At 43.1% G+C, this 19690-nt stretch overlaps 1 protein-coding gene across 1 annotated transcript in view; it reads left to right on the top strand.

Annotated features, from left to right (window-relative positions):
* The window catches only part of LOC121553785 (latent-transforming growth factor beta-binding protein 1), a 163456-nt gene that overhangs the window by 88016 nt on the left and 55750 nt on the right, over positions 1 to 19690 (top strand). Inside the window, exons 12-20 of the mRNA XM_045211486.1 lie at positions 4328 to 4537; positions 6097 to 6119; positions 7047 to 7158; positions 7925 to 8011; positions 10433 to 10558; positions 10959 to 11084; positions 12215 to 12340; positions 12597 to 12716; positions 17155 to 17277. Coding sequence (XP_045067421.1) covers positions 4328 to 4537; positions 6097 to 6119; positions 7047 to 7158; positions 7925 to 8011; positions 10433 to 10558; positions 10959 to 11084; positions 12215 to 12340; positions 12597 to 12716; positions 17155 to 17277 — 1053 coding nt within the window. The remainder of the gene's footprint in view (positions 1 to 4327; positions 4538 to 6096; positions 6120 to 7046; positions 7159 to 7924; positions 8012 to 10432; positions 10559 to 10958; positions 11085 to 12214; positions 12341 to 12596; positions 12717 to 17154; positions 17278 to 19690) is intronic.

Genomic DNA, 19690 nt, shown 5'->3' with positions numbered 1-19690 from the left:
CTACTGTGAAGCATGGGGGTGGAAACATCATGCTTTGGGGCTGTTTTTCTGCAAAGGGACCAGGACGACTGATCCGTGTAAAGGAAAGAATGAATGGGGCCATGCATCGTGAGATTTTGAGTGAAAACATCCTTCCATCAGCAAGGGCATTGAAGATGAAACGTGGCTGGTGCTTTCAGCATGTCAATGATCCCAAACACACCGCCCGGGCAACGAAGGAGTGGCTTCGTAAGAAGCATTTCAAGGTCCTGGAGTGGCCTAGCCAGTCTCCAGATCTCAACCCCATAGAAAATCTTTGGAGGGAGTTGAAAGTGTGTGTTGCCCAGCGACAGCCCCAAAACATCACTGCTCTAGAGGAGATCTGCATGGAGGAATGGGCCAAAATACCAGCAACAGTGTGTGAAAACCTTGTGAAGACTTACAGAAAACGTTTGACCTGTGTCATTGCCAACAAAGGGTATATAACAAAGTATTGAGAAACTTTTGTTATTGACCAAATACTTATTTTGCACCATCATTTGCAAATAAATTCATTAAAAATCCTACAATGTGATTTTCTGGATATTTTCTTTCTCATTTTGTCTGTCATAGTTGACGTGTACCTATGATGAAAATTACAGGCCTCTCTCATCTTTTTAAGTGGGAGAACGTGCACAATTGGTGGCTGACTAAATACTTTTTTTCCCCCACTATATATATACATACATATACACATACATATATAAATACATATACAGTGGGGAGAACAAGTATTTGAAACACTGCCGATTTTGCAGGTTTTCCTACTTACAAAGCATGTAGAGGTCTGCAATCTTTATCATAGGTACACTTCAACTGTGAGAGACGGAAACTAAAACAAAAATCCAGAAAATCACATTGTATGAATTTTAAGTAATTAATTTGCATTTTATTGCATGACATAAGTATTTGATACATCAGAAAAGCAGAACTTAATATTTGGTACAATTACAGAGATCATACGTTTCCTGTAGGTCTTGACCAGGTTTGCACACACTGCAGCAGGGATTTCGGCCCACTCCTCCATACAGACCTTCTCCAGATCCTTCAGGTTTCGGGGCTGTCGCTGGGCAATACGGACTTTCAGCTCCCTCCAAAGATTTTATATTGGGTTCAGGTCTGGAGACTGGCTAGGCCACTCCAGGACCTTGAGATGCTTCTTACGGAGCCACTCCTTAGTTGTTTCGGGTCGTTGTCATGCTGGAAGACCCAGCCACGACCCATCTTCAATGCTCTTACTGAGGGAAGGAGGTTGTTGGCCAAGATCTCACGATACATGGCCCCATCCATCCTCCCCTCAATACGGTGCAGTCGTCCTGTCCCCTTTGCAGAAAAGCATCCCCAAAGAATGATGTTTCCACCTCCATGCTTCACGGTTGGGATGGTGTTCTTGGGGTTGTACTCATCCTTCTTCTTCCTCCAAACACAGCGAGTGGAGTTTAGACCAAAAGCTATATTTTGTCTCATCAGACCACATGACCTTCTCCCATTCCTCCTCTGGATCATCCAGATGGTCATTGGCAAACTTCATACGGGCCTGGACATGCGCTGGCTTGAGCAGGGGGACCTTGCGTGCGCTGCAGGATTTTAATCCATGACGGCGTAGTGTGTTACTAATGGTTTTCTTTGAGACTGTGGTCCCAGCTCTCTTCAGGTCATTGACCAGGTCCTGCCGTGTAGTTCTGGGCTGATCCCTCACCTTCCTCATGGACATTGATGCCCCACGAGGTGAGATCTTGCATGGAGCCCCAGACCGAGGTTGATTGACCGTCATCTTGAACTTCTTCCATTTTCTAATAATTGCACCAACAGTTGTTGCCTTCTCACCAAGCTGCTTGCCTATTGTCCTGTAGCCCATCCCAGCCTTGTGCAGGTCTACAATTTTATCCCTGATGTCCTTACACAGCTCTCTGGTCTTGGCCATTGTGGAGAGGTTGGAGTCTGTTTGATTGAGTGTGTGGACAGGTGTCTTTTATACAGGTAACGAGTTCAAACAGGTGCAGTTAATACAGGTAATGAGTGGAGAACAGGAGGGCTTCTTAAAGAAAAACTAACAGGTCTGTGAGAGCCAGAATTCTTACTGGTTGGTAGGTGATCAAATACCTATGTCATGCAATAAAATGCAAATTAATTACTTAAAAATCATACAATGTGATTTTCTGGATTTTGTTTTAGATTCCGTCTCTCACAGTTGAAGTGTACCTATGATAAAAATTACAGACCTCTACATGCTTTGTAAGTAGGAAAACCTGCAAAATGGCAGTGTATCAAATACTTGTTCTCCCCACTGTACATACATATACAGTACAGTGAGGGAAAAAAGTATTTGATCCCCTGCTGATTTTGTACGTTTGCCCACTGACAAAGAAATATCAGTCTATAATTTTAATGGTAGGTTTATTTGAACAGTGAGAGACAGAATAAAAACAAAAAAATCCAGAAAAACGTATGTCAAAAATGTTATAAATTGATTTGCATTTTAATGAGGGAAATATGTATTTGACCCCCTCTCAATCAGAAAGATTTCTGGCTCCCAGGTGTCTTTTATACAGGTAACGAGCTGAGATTAGGAGCACACTCCTAATCTCAGCTTGTTACCTGTATAAAAGACACCTGTCCACAAAAGTAATCAATCAATCAGATTCCAAACTCTCCACCATGGCCAAGACCAAAGAGCTCTCCAAGGATGTCAGGGACAAGATTGTAGACTTACACAAGGCTGGAATGGGCTACAAGACCATCGCCAAGCAGCTTGGTGAGAAGGCGACAACAGTTGGTGCGATTATTCGCAAATGGAAGAAACACAAAAGAACTGTCAATCTCCCTCGGCCTGGGGCTCCATGCAAGATCTCACCTTGTGGAGTTGCAATGATCATGAGAATGGTGAGGAATCAGCCCAGAACTACACGGGAGGATCTTGTCAATGATCTCAAGGCAGCTGGGACCATAGTCACCAAGAAAACAATTGGTAACATACTACGCTGTGAAGGAGTGCAAGGTCCCCCTGCTCAAGAAAGCACATATACAGGCCCGTCTGAAGTTTGCCAATGAACATCTGAATGATTCAGAGGAGAACTGGATGAAAGTGTTGTGTTCAGATGAGACCAAAATCGAGCTCTTTGGCATCAACTCAACTCGCCGTGTTTGGAGGAGGAGGAATGCTGCCTATGACCCCAAGAACACCATCCCCACCGTCAAACATGGAGGTGGAAACATTATGCTTTGGGGGTGTTTTTCTGCTAAGGGGACAGGACAACTTCACCGCATCAAAGGGACGATGGACGGGGCCATGTACCGTCAAATCTTGGGTGAGAACCTCCTTCCCTCAGCCAGGGCATTGAAAATGGGTCGTAGATGGGTATTCCAGCATGACAATGACCCAAAACACACGGCCAAGGCAACAAAGGAGTGGCTCAAGAGAAGCACATTAAGATCCTGGAGTGGCCTAGCCAGTCTCCAGACCTTAATCCTATAGAAAATCTGTGGAGGGAGCTGAAGGTTAGAGTTGCCAAACGTCAGCCTCGAAACCTTAATGACTTGGAGAAGATCTGCAAAGAGGAGTGGGACAAAATCCCTCCTGAGATGTGTGCAAACCTGGTGGCCAACTACAAGAAATGTCTGACCTCTGTGATTGCCAACAAGGGTTTTGCCACCAAGTACTAAGTCATGTTTTGCAGAGGGGTCAAATACTTATTTCCCTCATTAAAATGCAAATCATCCTTTAAAAAAATATATTTCCCTTTATTACTTTCCAACCCCACCACACATCAACCCTGTTACCCATAGATAGAAAAGCTAGACAATTCTTTACAATTTCAATTTTTTTGTAAAGCATGCATTCAATTGCCCCTCCCTGTTGCACACAACAAGCTTCCATTCCTCCTGTCACAAGGGGATTCATGGCTGATTTAAGATCGTCAACCATTTTACTTTATTTGGCACATTATAGACACTTACTATAGTTCTTTTTTTATTTAACCTCGAGATGGAAACACGTTTTTTATTAAGTTGAACATGTGCTGTTTATGACAGAATGTTAAAATAGGGTGAAATTCTATGTTTTTTTTCACCAATGTATACTACTCAAAAGGCACCCAATTTGTGGAATGACCCAGAGACTGATATACACAAATTTGTTACAACAACAAAATACAAACAGCATGTAACCTATTGTACGTTACATTGGAGTTAAATGTATAAATATCATATTTCATGTGGCCAGTTCTTTGGGACCGAAATGGATGTATATATTTTTTGCCTTACATAAAGAATGTATGTGCTTACTGTATTTTTCTTTTTTTTAATGTAGCTAAATTCAAGGAGATATGCCCTGGTGGGATGGGCTACACTGTCACGGGATCTTACAAGCCCAAAGCACCCAATCAACTACCCAAACTACCCATCAACATGCCAATGATCACCCACCAAGAGCCTGTGGCCCCGCCTCTGCCCCTCCCGACACCTGAGAAACCAGTGGAGGCCTTGAGCGTAGCTGAGAGACAGCTTCCCTCTGTACCAGGTAAGTCGTCAACATGCAATTCCCTCTGTACCAGGCGAGTCAACACTACACCACACAGCAAGCAACAGTAGAGGAGAAGCCATCTTTACTAATGTACTATGGAAAGACAGAACATTGGGCTGAGCTGGGACTTAGTGTGACTCATAGATAGGAGTTGCATGGTCTTTTAGAATCCAAGTGCAGTGCTCTATGGAATTTGGCGTCATACACTAAAACACATGGGCCCTGGGGCCATGCTCTTGTCTTTTCACTACGTGGGGCTGTTTTGATATGTGGAATTCCGTGTACAACTTTTTGATCCAAATAAGGAGTAATCCACCCGTTCAACAAAAGGCAGCACATACACTACCAGTCAAAAGTTTTGACACACCTACTCATTGAAGGGTTTTTCTTAAGAGTGTGCAAAGCTGTCATCAAGGCAAAGGGTGGCTATTTGAAGAATCTCAAATATAAAATATATTTTGATTTGTGTAAGACTTTATTGGTTACTACATGATTCCATATGTGTTCTTTCATAGTTTTGATGTCTTCACTATTATTCCACAATGTAGAAAATAGTAAAAATAAAGAAAAACCCTTGAATGAATAGGTGTGTCCAAACTTTTGACTGTTACTGTAAGTGAAACTAAACACAAAACAGATTTGTATTTGTATGCGTGTGTGAGTGTGTGGGGGGTCTTTAAAAAGATCTCTCAACCAGACATCAATTCAGTTCCACCCTGGACAGGATGATGAGGATTCACATGCTTTGGCTTGCCCTCGCCTCTCAAACTCCTGGATCCTTTGAGAGAGGAGAGATGGAGCTCCTCTTTCTTATTATTCAGGACATGCTTGGGAGCCGGCGAGGGAAAGAGAAACTTGGCAGCATTAGAGCGCACAGACTTGTCCAAATTACTGCTAAGCTTCTCTTGAGCTCCGAGTACAGAGGATTCCAATGCCGAGGACAGACTCAGACAAACAATAAGAGAGAGAGCCACTGCCCAAACCTGTGTAGATGAGTGTTTGCATGCCACAAGGGGCTAAAGCTGGCACCACTGAGCTAAAGATCCTGGTGGAGGGGATTTATTTACGCCCAATGTTATGCTACATTCATTGCAATCCGGTTTGTTTTTATGACCTCAAGATCTGAATACCAGAAAAACGCCAGAGGGTTGAGTTATGACATGGCATTTGTCCAGTGTTTAAAATAAGGTGTTAGTGGAACGACCTTGTAACTGATTAACATTTGTCCGTTGCTATGAAAAAGATCATGTTTCGACGCGGTCATGAACAGCTAAAAGTACTCCAGAGCCTGTAAAGTTGACAGTCTTATGAATTGCAAATGATTGGTCCTCTGGCACCAGCCGGAAAGGTTTATTGATTTATTCAAAAGCCTGAATATATTTAATGGAGAAATATAATGTAAATTGTGTCCTAAAAATCTAAGTATATGATGTACTTGCCTCTGACAAACCTTGGTAGTCAAGGGCAGGTATATCCAGCCTTGTGCTTCCAAATGGTCCCACTCTTTTTTGATCTCACTCTTGTTTTTTTTGTTTTTTGTTTGTTTTTATGGCCAGTAGCCACAGATGCACCTGAGCAGGTAGGTTGGGTTTCTTCTGCAACAAAAAAAACGGAAAAGAAAAAAGCTTTCTTGCATGCGACAAGAAGTATTCATCCCTTTAGACTCTATGGCAACGACCTGCAGAAGCAGCCTGCAGCATCACCTCTGCATGAAGTCAGCATCGCCACTGCATGACTTTGAGCCAATCACTGCTCCATGCTTTCAGCCTAAGAACACTTCACAGTGGAACATCTATGTCAATGCCAATCACAGCTGCTAAGACTTTGCTCTTTGCACTTTGTCCAGCCTCATACTGTATGGATGCGTTTACACAGGCAGCCCAATTCTGATATTTTTCCACTAATTGGTCTTTTGACCAATCAGATCAGCTCTTTTGCCAATAATTGGGCAAATGATCAGAATCGGGCTGCCTGTGTAAACGCAGCCTAAGAGTCTCCAAAACGGAACAGTCCTGAAACCTTTCTGTAATGGATTTAGTATTGTATTATTACGTAAATATAGAAGCTCTCTTTTACAATATCCGGTCTTGGTTCTTTCAGAGGAACAGTGGACTCAGCTGCTTGAAACTCTTTAAAGCGCTTTGATAAGGGCAGAGTAAGTAAACACTATTGCACAATCCATTTTGACATCCTAGAGAAACTCCAAAGGTAAAAAAAAAAGCTGAAGTCAAGTTGGAGTCCACACAACTGACAACTATAGACCCTGTCTACTCAATGAAAACCCATGTTTCGCTTCCCACCATCTTGCGCTACAAGCCCTTCAAGCTTTTTCCTTCCTTCAGCTGTCATGCAAGCGGATCTCCAATTAGTTTACTGCTTATATGACGAGCGCACGCATGACAGCGGTGCATGAACGGCGCTTGCTCACTGAAACCTCATGTCTATATGGATCAGTCCATTGACCCTGAGGTCCATATTGTGTTTGTCTTGTGTTCTGTCCTTTAAGGAGCTGGTTATTCTGGAGGCTACTAGTAGTAGTCCAATAGTTGAGGCCGAGGCTGGGCAGCCACAGCTCTCTCCCGGTGTCTCTACCATGAGGATGGAGCCGGCCTACAAAGGTGTCTCATCCATTTCCTTCTCCTCTACTCTCTCTGCTGCTATTTCAGTCTCACTGGGCTGGGCTCACTCTCACAGGGGAAAGTCCGCAAGTTATTTAATTATGATGGTTGTTTTGGCACTGTACTGTATTCTATGTAAGTGGGTATCCGCTGGTGCTTTTCAGTCAATTTTACCTGACAGAATAAAAATGAAAATGTGTTGGTTTGAAAAATATCTTGTGGTCTTTCCCCTGTAACAGGACTAATTGTCATACGGAAAAGAGCACCTGCCATTTGTGATGGGTCTTACATTTTACATTTTAGTCATTTAGCAGACGCTCTTATCCAGAGCGACTTACAGGAGCAATTAGGGTTAAGTGCCTTGCTCAAGGGCACTTCGACAGATTTTTCACCTAGTCGGCTCGGGGATTAGAACCAGCGACCTTTCGGTTACTGGCACAACGCTCTTAACCACTAAGCCACCTGCCGCCTGTGATGGGTCTTCTCCAGACTCAAGTCTAGGGTTATCTTAATTGAAACGCAAGGTTTCAATTAAAAAGGGTTGTTTTATTGTTCCATTCAATACATATCCAAGCTGGAAAAATCTTTAAACAACTGTCAGCTCAGCACTTGATGGTGAAGAGTGATTTGTCTCTGTCCACTGGGATTGTTGATTTCTACAGCGCTCTGTATTACAGTTTTACACATTGAAGCACTCATTTTAAAGATCACAGAAAGTTTGACTGCACTGTTCTCTCCCCTGGCTCTATCTGTCCTGGTCTCTCAGAAGTTGTGGAGAAAACGTCCCCCCCTGCTCCAGCCCTGATCCTCCCCACCAATGCTGGCCAGGACATCGCCCCTACTCAGTCCGCAGGTAAGAGCTCACACTGACATACAGTAACACACAGTAACACCGTGACATTTGGACGTAGTTTAGTGTTAGGTCAATGTGCAGCTGACGGGTTGATACCTACTATCCCTGCTACATTCTCTATCTAAGCTATCCCAAGCTGATTGTGTAGAAATCATGAATGAATAGAGGCATGAAGGGGACACATGATTAGTTCATAAATACACCCAGTGTTATCTCCCACACTCGCCCAGTGTTATCTCCCACACTCGCCCAGTGTTATCTCCCACACTCGCCCAGTGTTATCTCCCACACTCGCCCAGTGTTATCTCCCACACTCGCCCAGTGTTATCTCCCACACTCGCCCATTAACTGACCCTTTATTTGTGTTTAACCCTGTATCTGAATTCCTCACAGGTCATGGGCAAAAAATAGGCCGATAAGAGGAATTTGCGCAGACTGGGAACATGGCACTTTCTAATTCTCCATGACCTCCTTTCTTTGTCCTTGGGGTTCTCCCCCGTTGTGAGAATATTTCGCTCTCTTCTATATTTAGGAAGCATGTGTTGTTGTTAAGGGGCCACAGCAACATGAAGTCTCTCTCTCCACTAGATGTGAATAGTCTAACAACATCATTATGGCTTCAAATCACTCCAATGAAAATGCTGAGAAACGTTTTCTTTCTCAGCTGACCCTCACAGAAATGTATTTGGGTCCTGTATTGTTTTATTTAAGAGATTCCAATTTTAGATTTTGTTGCCGTGGTTCTTCAAATGAGAAGGGGAAGGACAGTGATTGGTGCCATTGCTAGGCAACCACTTGTGCGAAACCCACCTGTTTTTATTTTGATACCCTGGACGAGGAAGACGGGAATTTTCAGAGCAGTAGAGGAGAGAGAGTGTCGGCACGGAGATGAGTGTGGAGGGAAGGGAGTGGAACTATCTGGTGCCAGGCCCACATAAACCTATTGGACTAATCAGGGGACCGCAGGGGTATTTTGGTTTATTTTTGCTAGGCGGATATCCAAACCCCCAGACCTCTCTCATCTCAGCGTTTTACGTCCTGGTGTCCCAGAAAGGTGACACTATATTAAGAGACCACAGAAATGTTATGAGGCTTCCTGATGACAGACACTCAGTAAACTGGGCAGCATAATTGCCTCCCTCTTTTCTTAATCATCCTTACTGTGATTAGACTCTGGTCTCTGTGCCTCAATGCTTGCTAATCATTCTGGACGTGATGTTTCTTTTTGAAGTAAATCCTCTATAAAACACAACAATAGTTTGATTGTACCACGTCGAAGATGCTCTTTAAGATGTACTAATAATTACACTCGCTAAGCATTCTGCACCTCAACCAAGCAATCAATTAGTCAATCAATGAAATTATAGTGCTTTTTACAAATATGTTTGTCACAAAGTGCTCAACAATAACACTCGACCAAGAGTAAGCAGACATTAGAGCAGGAGCCCATCCTCCTCTGTTTGACTGATGTCCTCCCTAAATCCTATATAAAACACAACAGTCATTTAACTGTATTTCTGAGGCGATGCCACTGTAGCATATTTGAGCAAAGAAACCTCACCTATTGAAATGTGTACAGTAATACTTCAATTAATTTAATTCCACCATACTGGCCTGCTGAGCTATGAAGAAGCCCAGTCGTTATTAATAGCATACATCAGAGAGGAGTAATGTATTGTTAATGTGCTATCGAGCCTGCTGACATTTTGACTACCTCAGTAAAACACTGTAATTCTTAGGTAATATATTGATAATGTCTTTTGATAGAATGCCATGTGACAATCTATCACCACTAATTAAATCCCCCTTTCATTTTCTCTACTTCTCATCAAGTTCGAAAATGGCCCAACCTTTCAGTCACTGTGATTTGACAGTCACTGTGATTTGACAGTTTCGGCTTATATGGAGTCCTGACGTCTCTAGGAACTGTAGACCCAGTGGTCCACTTCTGTAATATGTCTGCATATCGGTGCCTTTTGATGGGTATTAGACACTATGATTTACTCTATTCCCTACTTTTCCTATGTGGTATGTAAGGCAATTACCCACAGTCAAGACTGAGTAGACAGATTGATGCACATACTGACCAGATTTGTCATACAGCAACACATTTGCAGCCATGAGTGGGATGCTGATGAGACTATCGGCTAGGGAGAGGAAAGGCCATTTGCAGGAATGGAATAGATGTATTTATGCCGCAAATATTGAAACTGTATTTATGTATTTAGTATTTGAAGAGTAGCATGAGGTTTCTTTCTCTCTCTCTCTCTTCTCTCTCTCTATCTCTCTATCTCTCTATCTCTCTCTCTCTATCTCTCTATCTCTCTATCTCTCTCTCTCTCTCTCTCTCTCTATCTCTATCTCTCTCTATCTCTCTCTATCTCTCTCTATATCTCTCTCTATCTCTCTTCTCTTGGCCAGAGGTGGATGAGTGCAAGGTCAACCCTCACATCTGTGGCCAGGGGATCTGCTACAACACTGTGGAGGGTTATAACTGCATCTGTAACGAGGGCTACCAGATGGACGAGACACACACCACCTGTGTAGGTGAGAAACAAGAAGTCAAAGGTCACATCCATTTATCAGACCAATGGGAATAGTGTTCTTCTCATTTGGTCTGATTTTATTAGGCTTTCACTCTTCACATTGCCCCCTGAAGGTAGATTAATTTAATTACATCATTAAATGGGAATGATTTTACTAGCCTTTCAGCATTTTGGAGGCCTCTGTTGATGAATGAATAGTTATGTAGAAATGTAGAGTAGGAGAATCCTTTAGCAACCTCTTTGCTATAGTGATGGTTTGAAATTAACACTATATTCAATGTATCTATATTCATTGCATCTCATGCTACTTTAATCGAATGACTTTAGCATGTCAGTATGTCTCTAAGCAAGTTGACCCATGTTCCATCCCATGTCTCCTGCCATGCTGTATCTGTGGACAGATGTTGATGAATGCCTGGAGTCTGCATCATTGTGCTCCAACGGCCGCTGCAAGAACACTCCCGGCAGCTTCCTGTGTGTGTGCCAACCAGGCTTCATGACAGATGAGGAGGGAACCAGTTGCATTGGTAAAGCCATTTCACACACATACCACCACACTCCCTGAAATACAGAGACACACCAAAAACAGTAGTAGAAGCCTAGGAGATTCAATACATGTTGTGCACCGCAGCAACACGCATTTGGATTGCCGTTTGGGTGTTTTCATTTCATTTCCCCAGTTGTCTTCAGTATAGTTCCCCGTTGGCTTAGCCACCCTCCCTGGAGATAGGGGCTGTGTTTTAGGAGGTGACCACAGTGTGGCCCATTAGCAATGTCCTCCCCATCATTCTCCCCATCCTGGGATATAAATACTGTGTACACTGTCATTAGGTGGTTTCTGGTGTTTCTACACACGTTTTCTCTTCCACAAAATGACACAAAATGAGGTTTGCAGAGGCAAAAAGCCGGTGATTATTTCCCCATAACTGCAGTGTAACAGTCGAACATCTGAAAATGAAATATGAGGGTATAATTTATTACTGTTTGCAAGGGATTTATATGTGGATATGAGTAATTGATCTATTATTAAGAAGAGCACCAAAACAGGCAACTTGAGGACGACAACCCTAAATATTTTGTAGGCAGATGGAACGTTCAGTGACTGGATGAAAACTAGACTAAAAAGACATTGAGTACACTAACTTACCCAGAAGCAACACTACATGCCACGTTAAAACAGAAAGAAAGTGTGCACTCTATGTGCAATCTGTAACTTGTTTTGTTGACTCATGGATTTACACTCTACGTCAGGGTGGGGGATGTTTGTTTTCTAAGGAAGGGAGTGGTACCCTGGATACCCTGGTAAATGGAGGTCTGGCACAGATCAATGGACAGATCAAGAGATTCTATCACTTTAGCCTGAACTTAAGCTACCCTTGCTGATATTGGACGGAGAAGTGTCTGACATGTTTGTAAAACATTAGTGACATAGCACTAGAATTATTGGTACATTTCGCCAGGGTTTTGGGAATTATGCTTAATGGATTCGGGTGAGTACCAAAAAAGGAATGATTATTCTTGAAAGATTCTTGAATTTACTGTCTTTGTTGGAGCCAAGTGACCGCTCTGCTATCCTCAAATCTCTCCCTCTCTCCCATCTCCATCTCTCTCTATCCCTCTCTCCCTCCCTCTCTCCTTCTCTGCATCCCTTTCTCAGATTTAAACGAGTGTCTGAACCCCAACGCTTGTCATGAGGATGGTTTTTGTGTCAACAACGTGGGTTCCTACAGCTGTCAGCACTGTGACAGTGGCTACAGGATGAGCCCAACAGGCCAGTGTGAAGGTACTTGACGCACCCTTCACACATTTGGGTTCTAGTTTGAGAGCTTTAGGGGCAGGAGAATTAGAGGGGGTTTCATGGTAAGACAAGGGCAGGGCTGTTTTTGCCCTATCAACAACATGGTATGCATATGGCTTACTCACACATCACCCACTCATCCCACTCAAACCAATGGCCTTTTCTGGTGTTGATTCTCTCCTTGCCTCTCTTTTATGTTCCTAACTCTCTCTCTTTCTTTCTCTCTCACTCTCTCTCATAGATATAAATGAGTGTCTGGACTTGGGTGTGTGTCTGTCCGGCCTGTGCATCAACTTCCCAGGCTCGTATGAGTGTGATCTGTGTCCAAAGGGCTTCCAGGGCCAGGGAGGACAGTGTGTCGGTATGTGACTGAACATTCTCCTACCCTCACAAATAATCAGGAGCATCGAAATTACTGGAGTGGCTTGGCTCTGCATTCAAATTCCTTCCACCAATTTGGTAGATTAGTTTGGCAATCCATCGTTCTGTCTTGTTTGCGGGTATGTGTGCGCACGCATGTACAGTTTAAACATACACTACATGACCAAAAGAATGTGGACACCTGCTCGTCGAACATCTCATTCCAAAATTACAGGCATTAATATGGAGCCTCCACTCTTCTGGGAAGGCTTTTCACTAGATGTTGGAACATTGCTGCGGGGACTTGCTTCCATTCAGCCACAAGAGCATTAGTGAGGTCGGGCACTGATGTTGGGAGATTAGGCCTGGCTCAAAGTCGGCGTTCCAATTCATCCCAAAGGTGTTCGATGGGATTGAGGACAGGGCTCTATGCAGGCCAGTCAAGTTCTTCCACACCGATCGCGCTTTGTGCATGGGGGCATTGTTATGCTGAAACAGGAAAGGGCCTTCCCCAAACTGTTACCACAAAGTTGGAAGCACAGAATCGTCTAGAATATCATTGTATGCTGTGGCGTTAAGATTTCCTTCACTGGAACTAAGGGGCCAAGCACAAACCATGAAAAACAGCCCCAGACCATTATTCCTCCTCCACCAAACTTTACAGTTGGCACTATGCATTGGGGCAGGTAATGCTCTCCTGGCATCCACCAAACCCAGATTAGTCCGTCGGACTGCCAGATGGTGAAGCGTGATTCATTGCTCCAGAGTCAGATGGCGGCGAGCTTTACACCACTCCAACCGATGCTTGGCATTGCGCATGGTGATCTTAGGCTTGTGTGCGGCTGCTCTGCCTTGGAAACCCATTTCATGAAGCTCCCGCCGAACAGTTCCTGTGCTGACGTTGCTTCCAGAGGCAGTTTGGAACTCGGTAGTGAGTGTTGCAACCGAGGACAGACAATTTTTATGCGCTACGCGCTTCCGCATTCGGCAGTCCTGTTCTGTGAGCTTGTGTGGCCTACCACTTCACAGCCATGCCATTGTTGCACCTAGACGTTTCCACTTCACAATAACAGCACTTACAGTTGACCGGGGAAGCTCTAGCAGCGCAGAAATTTGACGAACTGACTTGTTGGAAAGGTGGCATCCTATGACGGTGAAACGTTGAATGTCAGCTCTTCAGTAAGGCCATTCTACTGACAATGTTTGTCTATGGACATTGCATGGCTGTGTGCTCGATTTTATACACCTGTCAGAAACGGGTGTGGCTGAAATAGCCGAATCCACTAATTTGAAGAGGTGTCCACATACTTTTGTATACAGTTGAAGTCGGATGTTTACATACACCTTAGCCAAATACATTTAAACTCAGTTTTTCACAATTCCTGACATTTATTCCTAATAAAAATTCCCTGTCTTAGGTCAGTTAGGATCACCACTTTATTTTAAGAATGTGAAATGTCAGAATAATAGTAGAGAGAATGATTTATTTAAGCTTTTATTTCTTTCATCACATTCCCAGTGGGTCAGAAGTTTACATACACTCAATTAGTATTTGGTAGCATTGCCTTTAAACTGTTTAACTTAGGTCAAACGTTTCGTCCATTCCTCCTGACAGAGCTTGTGTAACTGAGTCAGGTTTGTAGGCCTCCTTGCTCGCACACGCTTTTTCAGTTCTGCCTACACATTTTCTATAGGATTGAGGGCAGGGCTTTGTGATGGCCACTCCAATACCTTGACTTTGTTGTCCTTAAGCCATTTTCCCACAACTTTGGAAGTATGCTTGGGGTCATTGTCCATTTGGAAGACCCATTTGCAACCAAGCTGTAACTTCCTGACTGATACCTTGAGATGTTGCTTCAATATATCCACATAATTTTCCTTCCTCATGATGCCATCTATTTTGTGAAGTGCACCAGATCTTCTGCAGCAAAGCACCCCCACAACATGATTCTGCCACCCCCTTTTTCCTCCAAAAATAACGATGGTCATTATGGCCAAACAGTTCTAATTTTGTTTCATCAGACCAGAGGACATTTCTCTAAAAAGTACAATCTTTGTCCCCTTGTGCAGTTGCAAACCGTAGTCTGGCTTTTTTATGGCGGCTTTGGAGCAGTGGCTTTTTCCTTGCTGAGCGGCCTTTCAGGTTATGTTGATATAGCACTCGTTTTACTGTGGATATAGATACTTTTGTACCTGTTTCCTCCAGCATCTTCACAAGGTCCTTTGCTGTTGTTCTGGGATTGATTTGCACTTTTCGCACCAAACTACGTTCATCTCTAGGAGACAGAACGCGTCTCCTTCCTGAGCAGTATGATGGCTGCGTGGTCCCATGGTGTTTATACTTGCGTACTATTGTTTGTACAGATGAACGTGGTACCTTCAGGCGTATGGAAATTACTCCCAAGGATGAACCAGACTTGTGGAGGTTTACAATTCTTTTTCTGAGGTCTTGGCTGATTTCTTTTGATTTTCCCATGATGTCAAGCAAAGAGGCACTAAGTTTGAAGGTAGGCCTTGAAATACATCCACAGGTACACCTCCAATTGACTCAAATGATGTCAATTAGCCTATCAGAAGCTTCTAAAGCCATTACATTTTTCTGGAATTTTCCAAGCTGTTTAAAGGCACAGTCAACTAAGTTTATGTAAACTTCTTACCCACTGGAATTGTGATACAGTGAATTAAAAGTGAAATAATCTGTCTGTAAACAATTGTTGGAAAAATTACTTGTGTCATGCACAAAGTAGATGTCCTAACCGACTTGCCAAAACTATAGTTTGTTAACAAGACATTTGTGGAGTGGTTGAAAAACGAGTTTCAATGACTCCAACCTAAGTGAATGTAGACTTCCGACTTCAACTGTATATAGTGTAGGTGTGTGTGTGTCTGTACGACTGTGTGTGTATTTGTGTGTGTACGCGTGTGGGGAGAACACCCACTGCTCTGCTGTTAGGCGTGTGCTTTGTCCTGCGGCTGTTATTGACATTGGCTCATCCCCCACTCCATCTCTCTTTCACTCCGCCTTTACTACGAAGTCCAAGAGTTTCCCCAGAATCCCTGAGCCACAGCGTTGGTTCACTGCTTCTCGGTCTTCTCAAAGCCCTCACACAGACTGCAAGCAAGGGAATTTAGGACAGACTGTATTTTTGGTGAGGTATTTAGTGAGACAATATCAATATTTAGCATTTCTAAGACAATCCTCGTTTAATCTTTAGCATTTCATACCACCCTGCGCTTACACCTAATAAGTGTTTACCCTGCTGTTGGTCATATACATCCCGCCTTCTAAAACGTACTAGCTACATGTGGAATGCAGAGTAGGTTGCTGGGTACAGTATAGCTGATTGAGGGCAGTCTGGTGGTACTATGTCTGTCTTGTCAATGAGGTGCATTAGGCCTCACATCAGGTTTAATCCTAGTTCCAGGACATCATGTGAGCTGCCTGGGAGACCTGCAGCAGAATCAACAAACACATTCTAGTAGTGAAATCCCTACCCTGTATTGACAGTATTGCCCAGCCATATTTAACCATGAGTTTCTAGGAACCTAATCCATTTCTGTTTAATGCCAACCATGGACACATACAATTACGGCCAAAATATATTGGCACCCTTCTGCAGTTATCTTGGCGAAAGGCTGTGCAACCGAGTACTAGCTCCGGGTGCCAATAATATTGTCCATGCCATTTGTCTTTATTTTCTCAATTGAAATTGTAAACATAAGTTTACAAAAATAAAATTGGTTCTGTAATGTTGAAAATCTAATCACAAGTTATGGTGACCAATATTTTTTAAATCTTACTTTAGAAGAAATAGGAAATGATTTAAGAAAACTACAAGGGTGCTAATATATTTGGTCGCAACTGTACAAGAACAAAGAACACCTTAGGAAAGGTGCATCACTCAGCGTTTCCAGAGAGTATGTGTTGCATGTGGTGGATGGTTGTGAGTAGTATTCACACAGTATCCTCACCCAGCCACTGTTGGTAGACATGATGCGAGTCGGGACAGGAAATCGTTAGACCATGTGACACAGTCCAGATAGGCCTTTATAGCAGCAGTAACCCAGCCTGCAGATGTCTGGGTCACACAGCCAATCCCATAGGGAGACCTCCAAAGTCTCACTGGAGGTAGTGGTGCTGGTTTAGCTCCTTAGCTAGATCATGCCAACTTTCAATGGGTCTGTGTCTGTATGGTTGTATCCTATCCAAGATAATGAGGGTTGTTTACACAAATTATGCAGTTCCAGGTGTATTACCTCAACCCAGGTGAAGGTTGGCCCAATCCATGAATCACACATGCAAGAATACCAGTGTGCTGGAGTTTCTTTTTCAAATATCCACCTAACATGCCAGCATGTTTAAACAGTTAAGATATTAAACACATTGTAAAAGTCTTTGAATATATTTCTTTGCCTCCCATTTTCTTGACTCTGTCCAGACGTAGACGAATGCCGGGACCCGTCAACTTGTGCCAACGGGAAGTGCTCCAACTTTGAAGGATACTTTGTCTGCTCGTGTAACGATGGATTCACGCTCAGCTTAGATGGACAATCATGCGAAGGTAACATCCTAATTCTATGTCCTAGTGTCTATCTAGTGTTTCACGGTTCTATGTGACTTTCAAATGACAGCCCAAAACTAGCTCTACCAAGTCTCTAAGTGATCTAGAAGACTGGATGACATTATAACTGGATGATGTCATAGTTCAGAGAATTACCCTTATAGCCCAAGCTGAATGAGCCACTGGTTAGAAACTTCCAGAATGTCCATAAATATAAACGGCATAATTGCTGCAGAGAGTGAATCCTGTAAAAGTAAGTACTACCTCATAATTACTCATTTGTTCGGGCACTGTTTGTATATGTGACATAGTTAATGACTCTGCCTGCCTAAGACTGTCAGTTTAGCCCAGCAAAGCACTTTTTCCTGACTTTTTCCACAGTATTTTGTGCCAGTCACAAGGTACCTTGCTTAAAGGACTATTTTACCCATGTAATCCAGTGGTTTTGTTGTTTTCAGTAGTCCAAGGTAGACACATTCACATAAAATCACGTTTCAAAACAATGTTTGAGTCTAGATATCTAGCTTTGAATGTCCTGATGTTCCCAATTGTCCGTTTGGGTCAATTCCTACAACTCCCAAGATTCCCCTATCTCTAACTGGGTGGCGTGGTCGGTGTTTGGGTTGAACTTGGTTCAACACGTAGTTGTCAAACAGTGGAGGCTGCTGAGGGGAGGATGGCTCATAATAATGGCTGGAATGGAGTGAATGGAATGGCATCAAACACATAGATACCATTTGATACCATTCCACTAATTCCGCTCCAGACATTATTATGAGCCCGTCCACCCCAATTAAGGTGCCACCAACCTCATGTGGTGTCTCAAAAGTGCTTTTTATAAGACAGGAGAGATTATTTCACAGAAATAATAATAATGTTCCTTGAGATTGCCGGAGTTTTGAGTGACGGAAAGTAGCTAACAGCCATGCTCTGTGCTCTCTCATGTCTCGTCATTGAGCAGAGCAGCCCAAGCAGAGCCGTTGCTATACTCACATACACGCAGAGCCGGCATGAGCAGAGTGCATGCAGAGCCAGCAGCGTGCAGAAAGCGGGTGACACACAGAGAGGAGCAGCTAATTTACTAACAGAGGAAATTATTTCTAATTTCTGGTTTAGGGCAGAAGTAATCGGGCCTGGGTAGAGTAGGGCCTGATTGTTGCAGGCATGGGATCGGGCAGAGCTCTAGTAAACATTGATCACAGAAGATCATTTGAATTACACGCCCACCATCGGTTGAACACATATGAACAGCGCGAGAGGTGGAGTCAGCTAGCACATGCTGCTTTCTGGGAATCACTGGCATAGAAGAGCAGGTTGGAAGTGCAAAGTCTCGCATGGTGACATACTTTGACTCGGCTATGAACTTTTTATACAGACGGCATGTTTCGATAGCTATGATGCAACTGTAGGCTAAATTATGATATTTCCAGACCGTATGTATGGTGGATTGACTAGAAATACACGTGAAAATTGATTTTGGCTAAAATTCCCCTTTAAGATGGAGGCCTTGTAGCGCATGTTTATAAATCATTCAGGATTTGCCCGGCAGCTCTCAACCTATTCAGCGGACCATAGTGCCCAGAGTGAAGCTAATGGATCCTGCTGAATAAATTATGGAATTTCAATAACCAACTTGGGCTGTTTGGGGCAATGAAAGTATATGACACAAAGTAAATGAAACACTAAGAGTTGCCACTCAAGTTGCTACCACATATGAATGTCTCGTCATACAGTTGAAGTCGGAAGTTTACATACACTTAGGTTGGAGTCATTAAAACTTGTTTTTCAACCACTCCACAAATGTCTTGTTAACAAACTATAGTTTTGGCAAGTCGGTTAGGACATCTACTTTGTGCATGACACAGGTACTTTTTCCAACAATTGTTTACAGACAGATTATTTCACTTTTAATTCACTGTATCACAATTCCAGTGGGTCAGAAGTTTACATACACTAAGTTGACTGTGCTTTTAAACAGCTTGGAAAATTCTAGAAAATGATGTCATGGCTTTAGAAGCTTCTGATAGGCTAATTGACATAATTTGAGTAAATTGGAGGTGTACCTGTGAATGTAATTCAAGGCCTACCTTCAAACTCAGTGACTCTTTGCTTGACCTCATGGGAGAAAAAAAAAGAAATCAGCCAAGACCTCAGAAAAAAATTGGTAGACCTCCACAAGTCTGGTTCATCCTTGGGAGCAATTTCCAAACGCCTGAACGTACCACGTTCATCTGTACAAGCAATAGTACACAAGTATAAACCCCATGGGACCACGCAGCCGTCATACCGCTCAGGAAGGAGACGCATTCTGTCTCCTAGAGATGAGCGTACTTTGGTGCGAAAAGTGCAAATAAATCCCAGAACAACAGCAAAGGACCTTGTGAAGATGCTGGAGGAAACAGGTACAAAAGTA

The sequence above is a fragment of the Coregonus clupeaformis genome, chromosome 37, assembly GCF_020615455.1.
Source record: "Coregonus clupeaformis isolate EN_2021a chromosome 37, ASM2061545v1, whole genome shotgun sequence".
NCBI lineage: Eukaryota > Metazoa > Chordata > Actinopteri > Salmoniformes > Salmonidae > Coregonus > Coregonus clupeaformis.
This window is presented reverse-complemented; position numbering and strand designations above follow the sequence as displayed.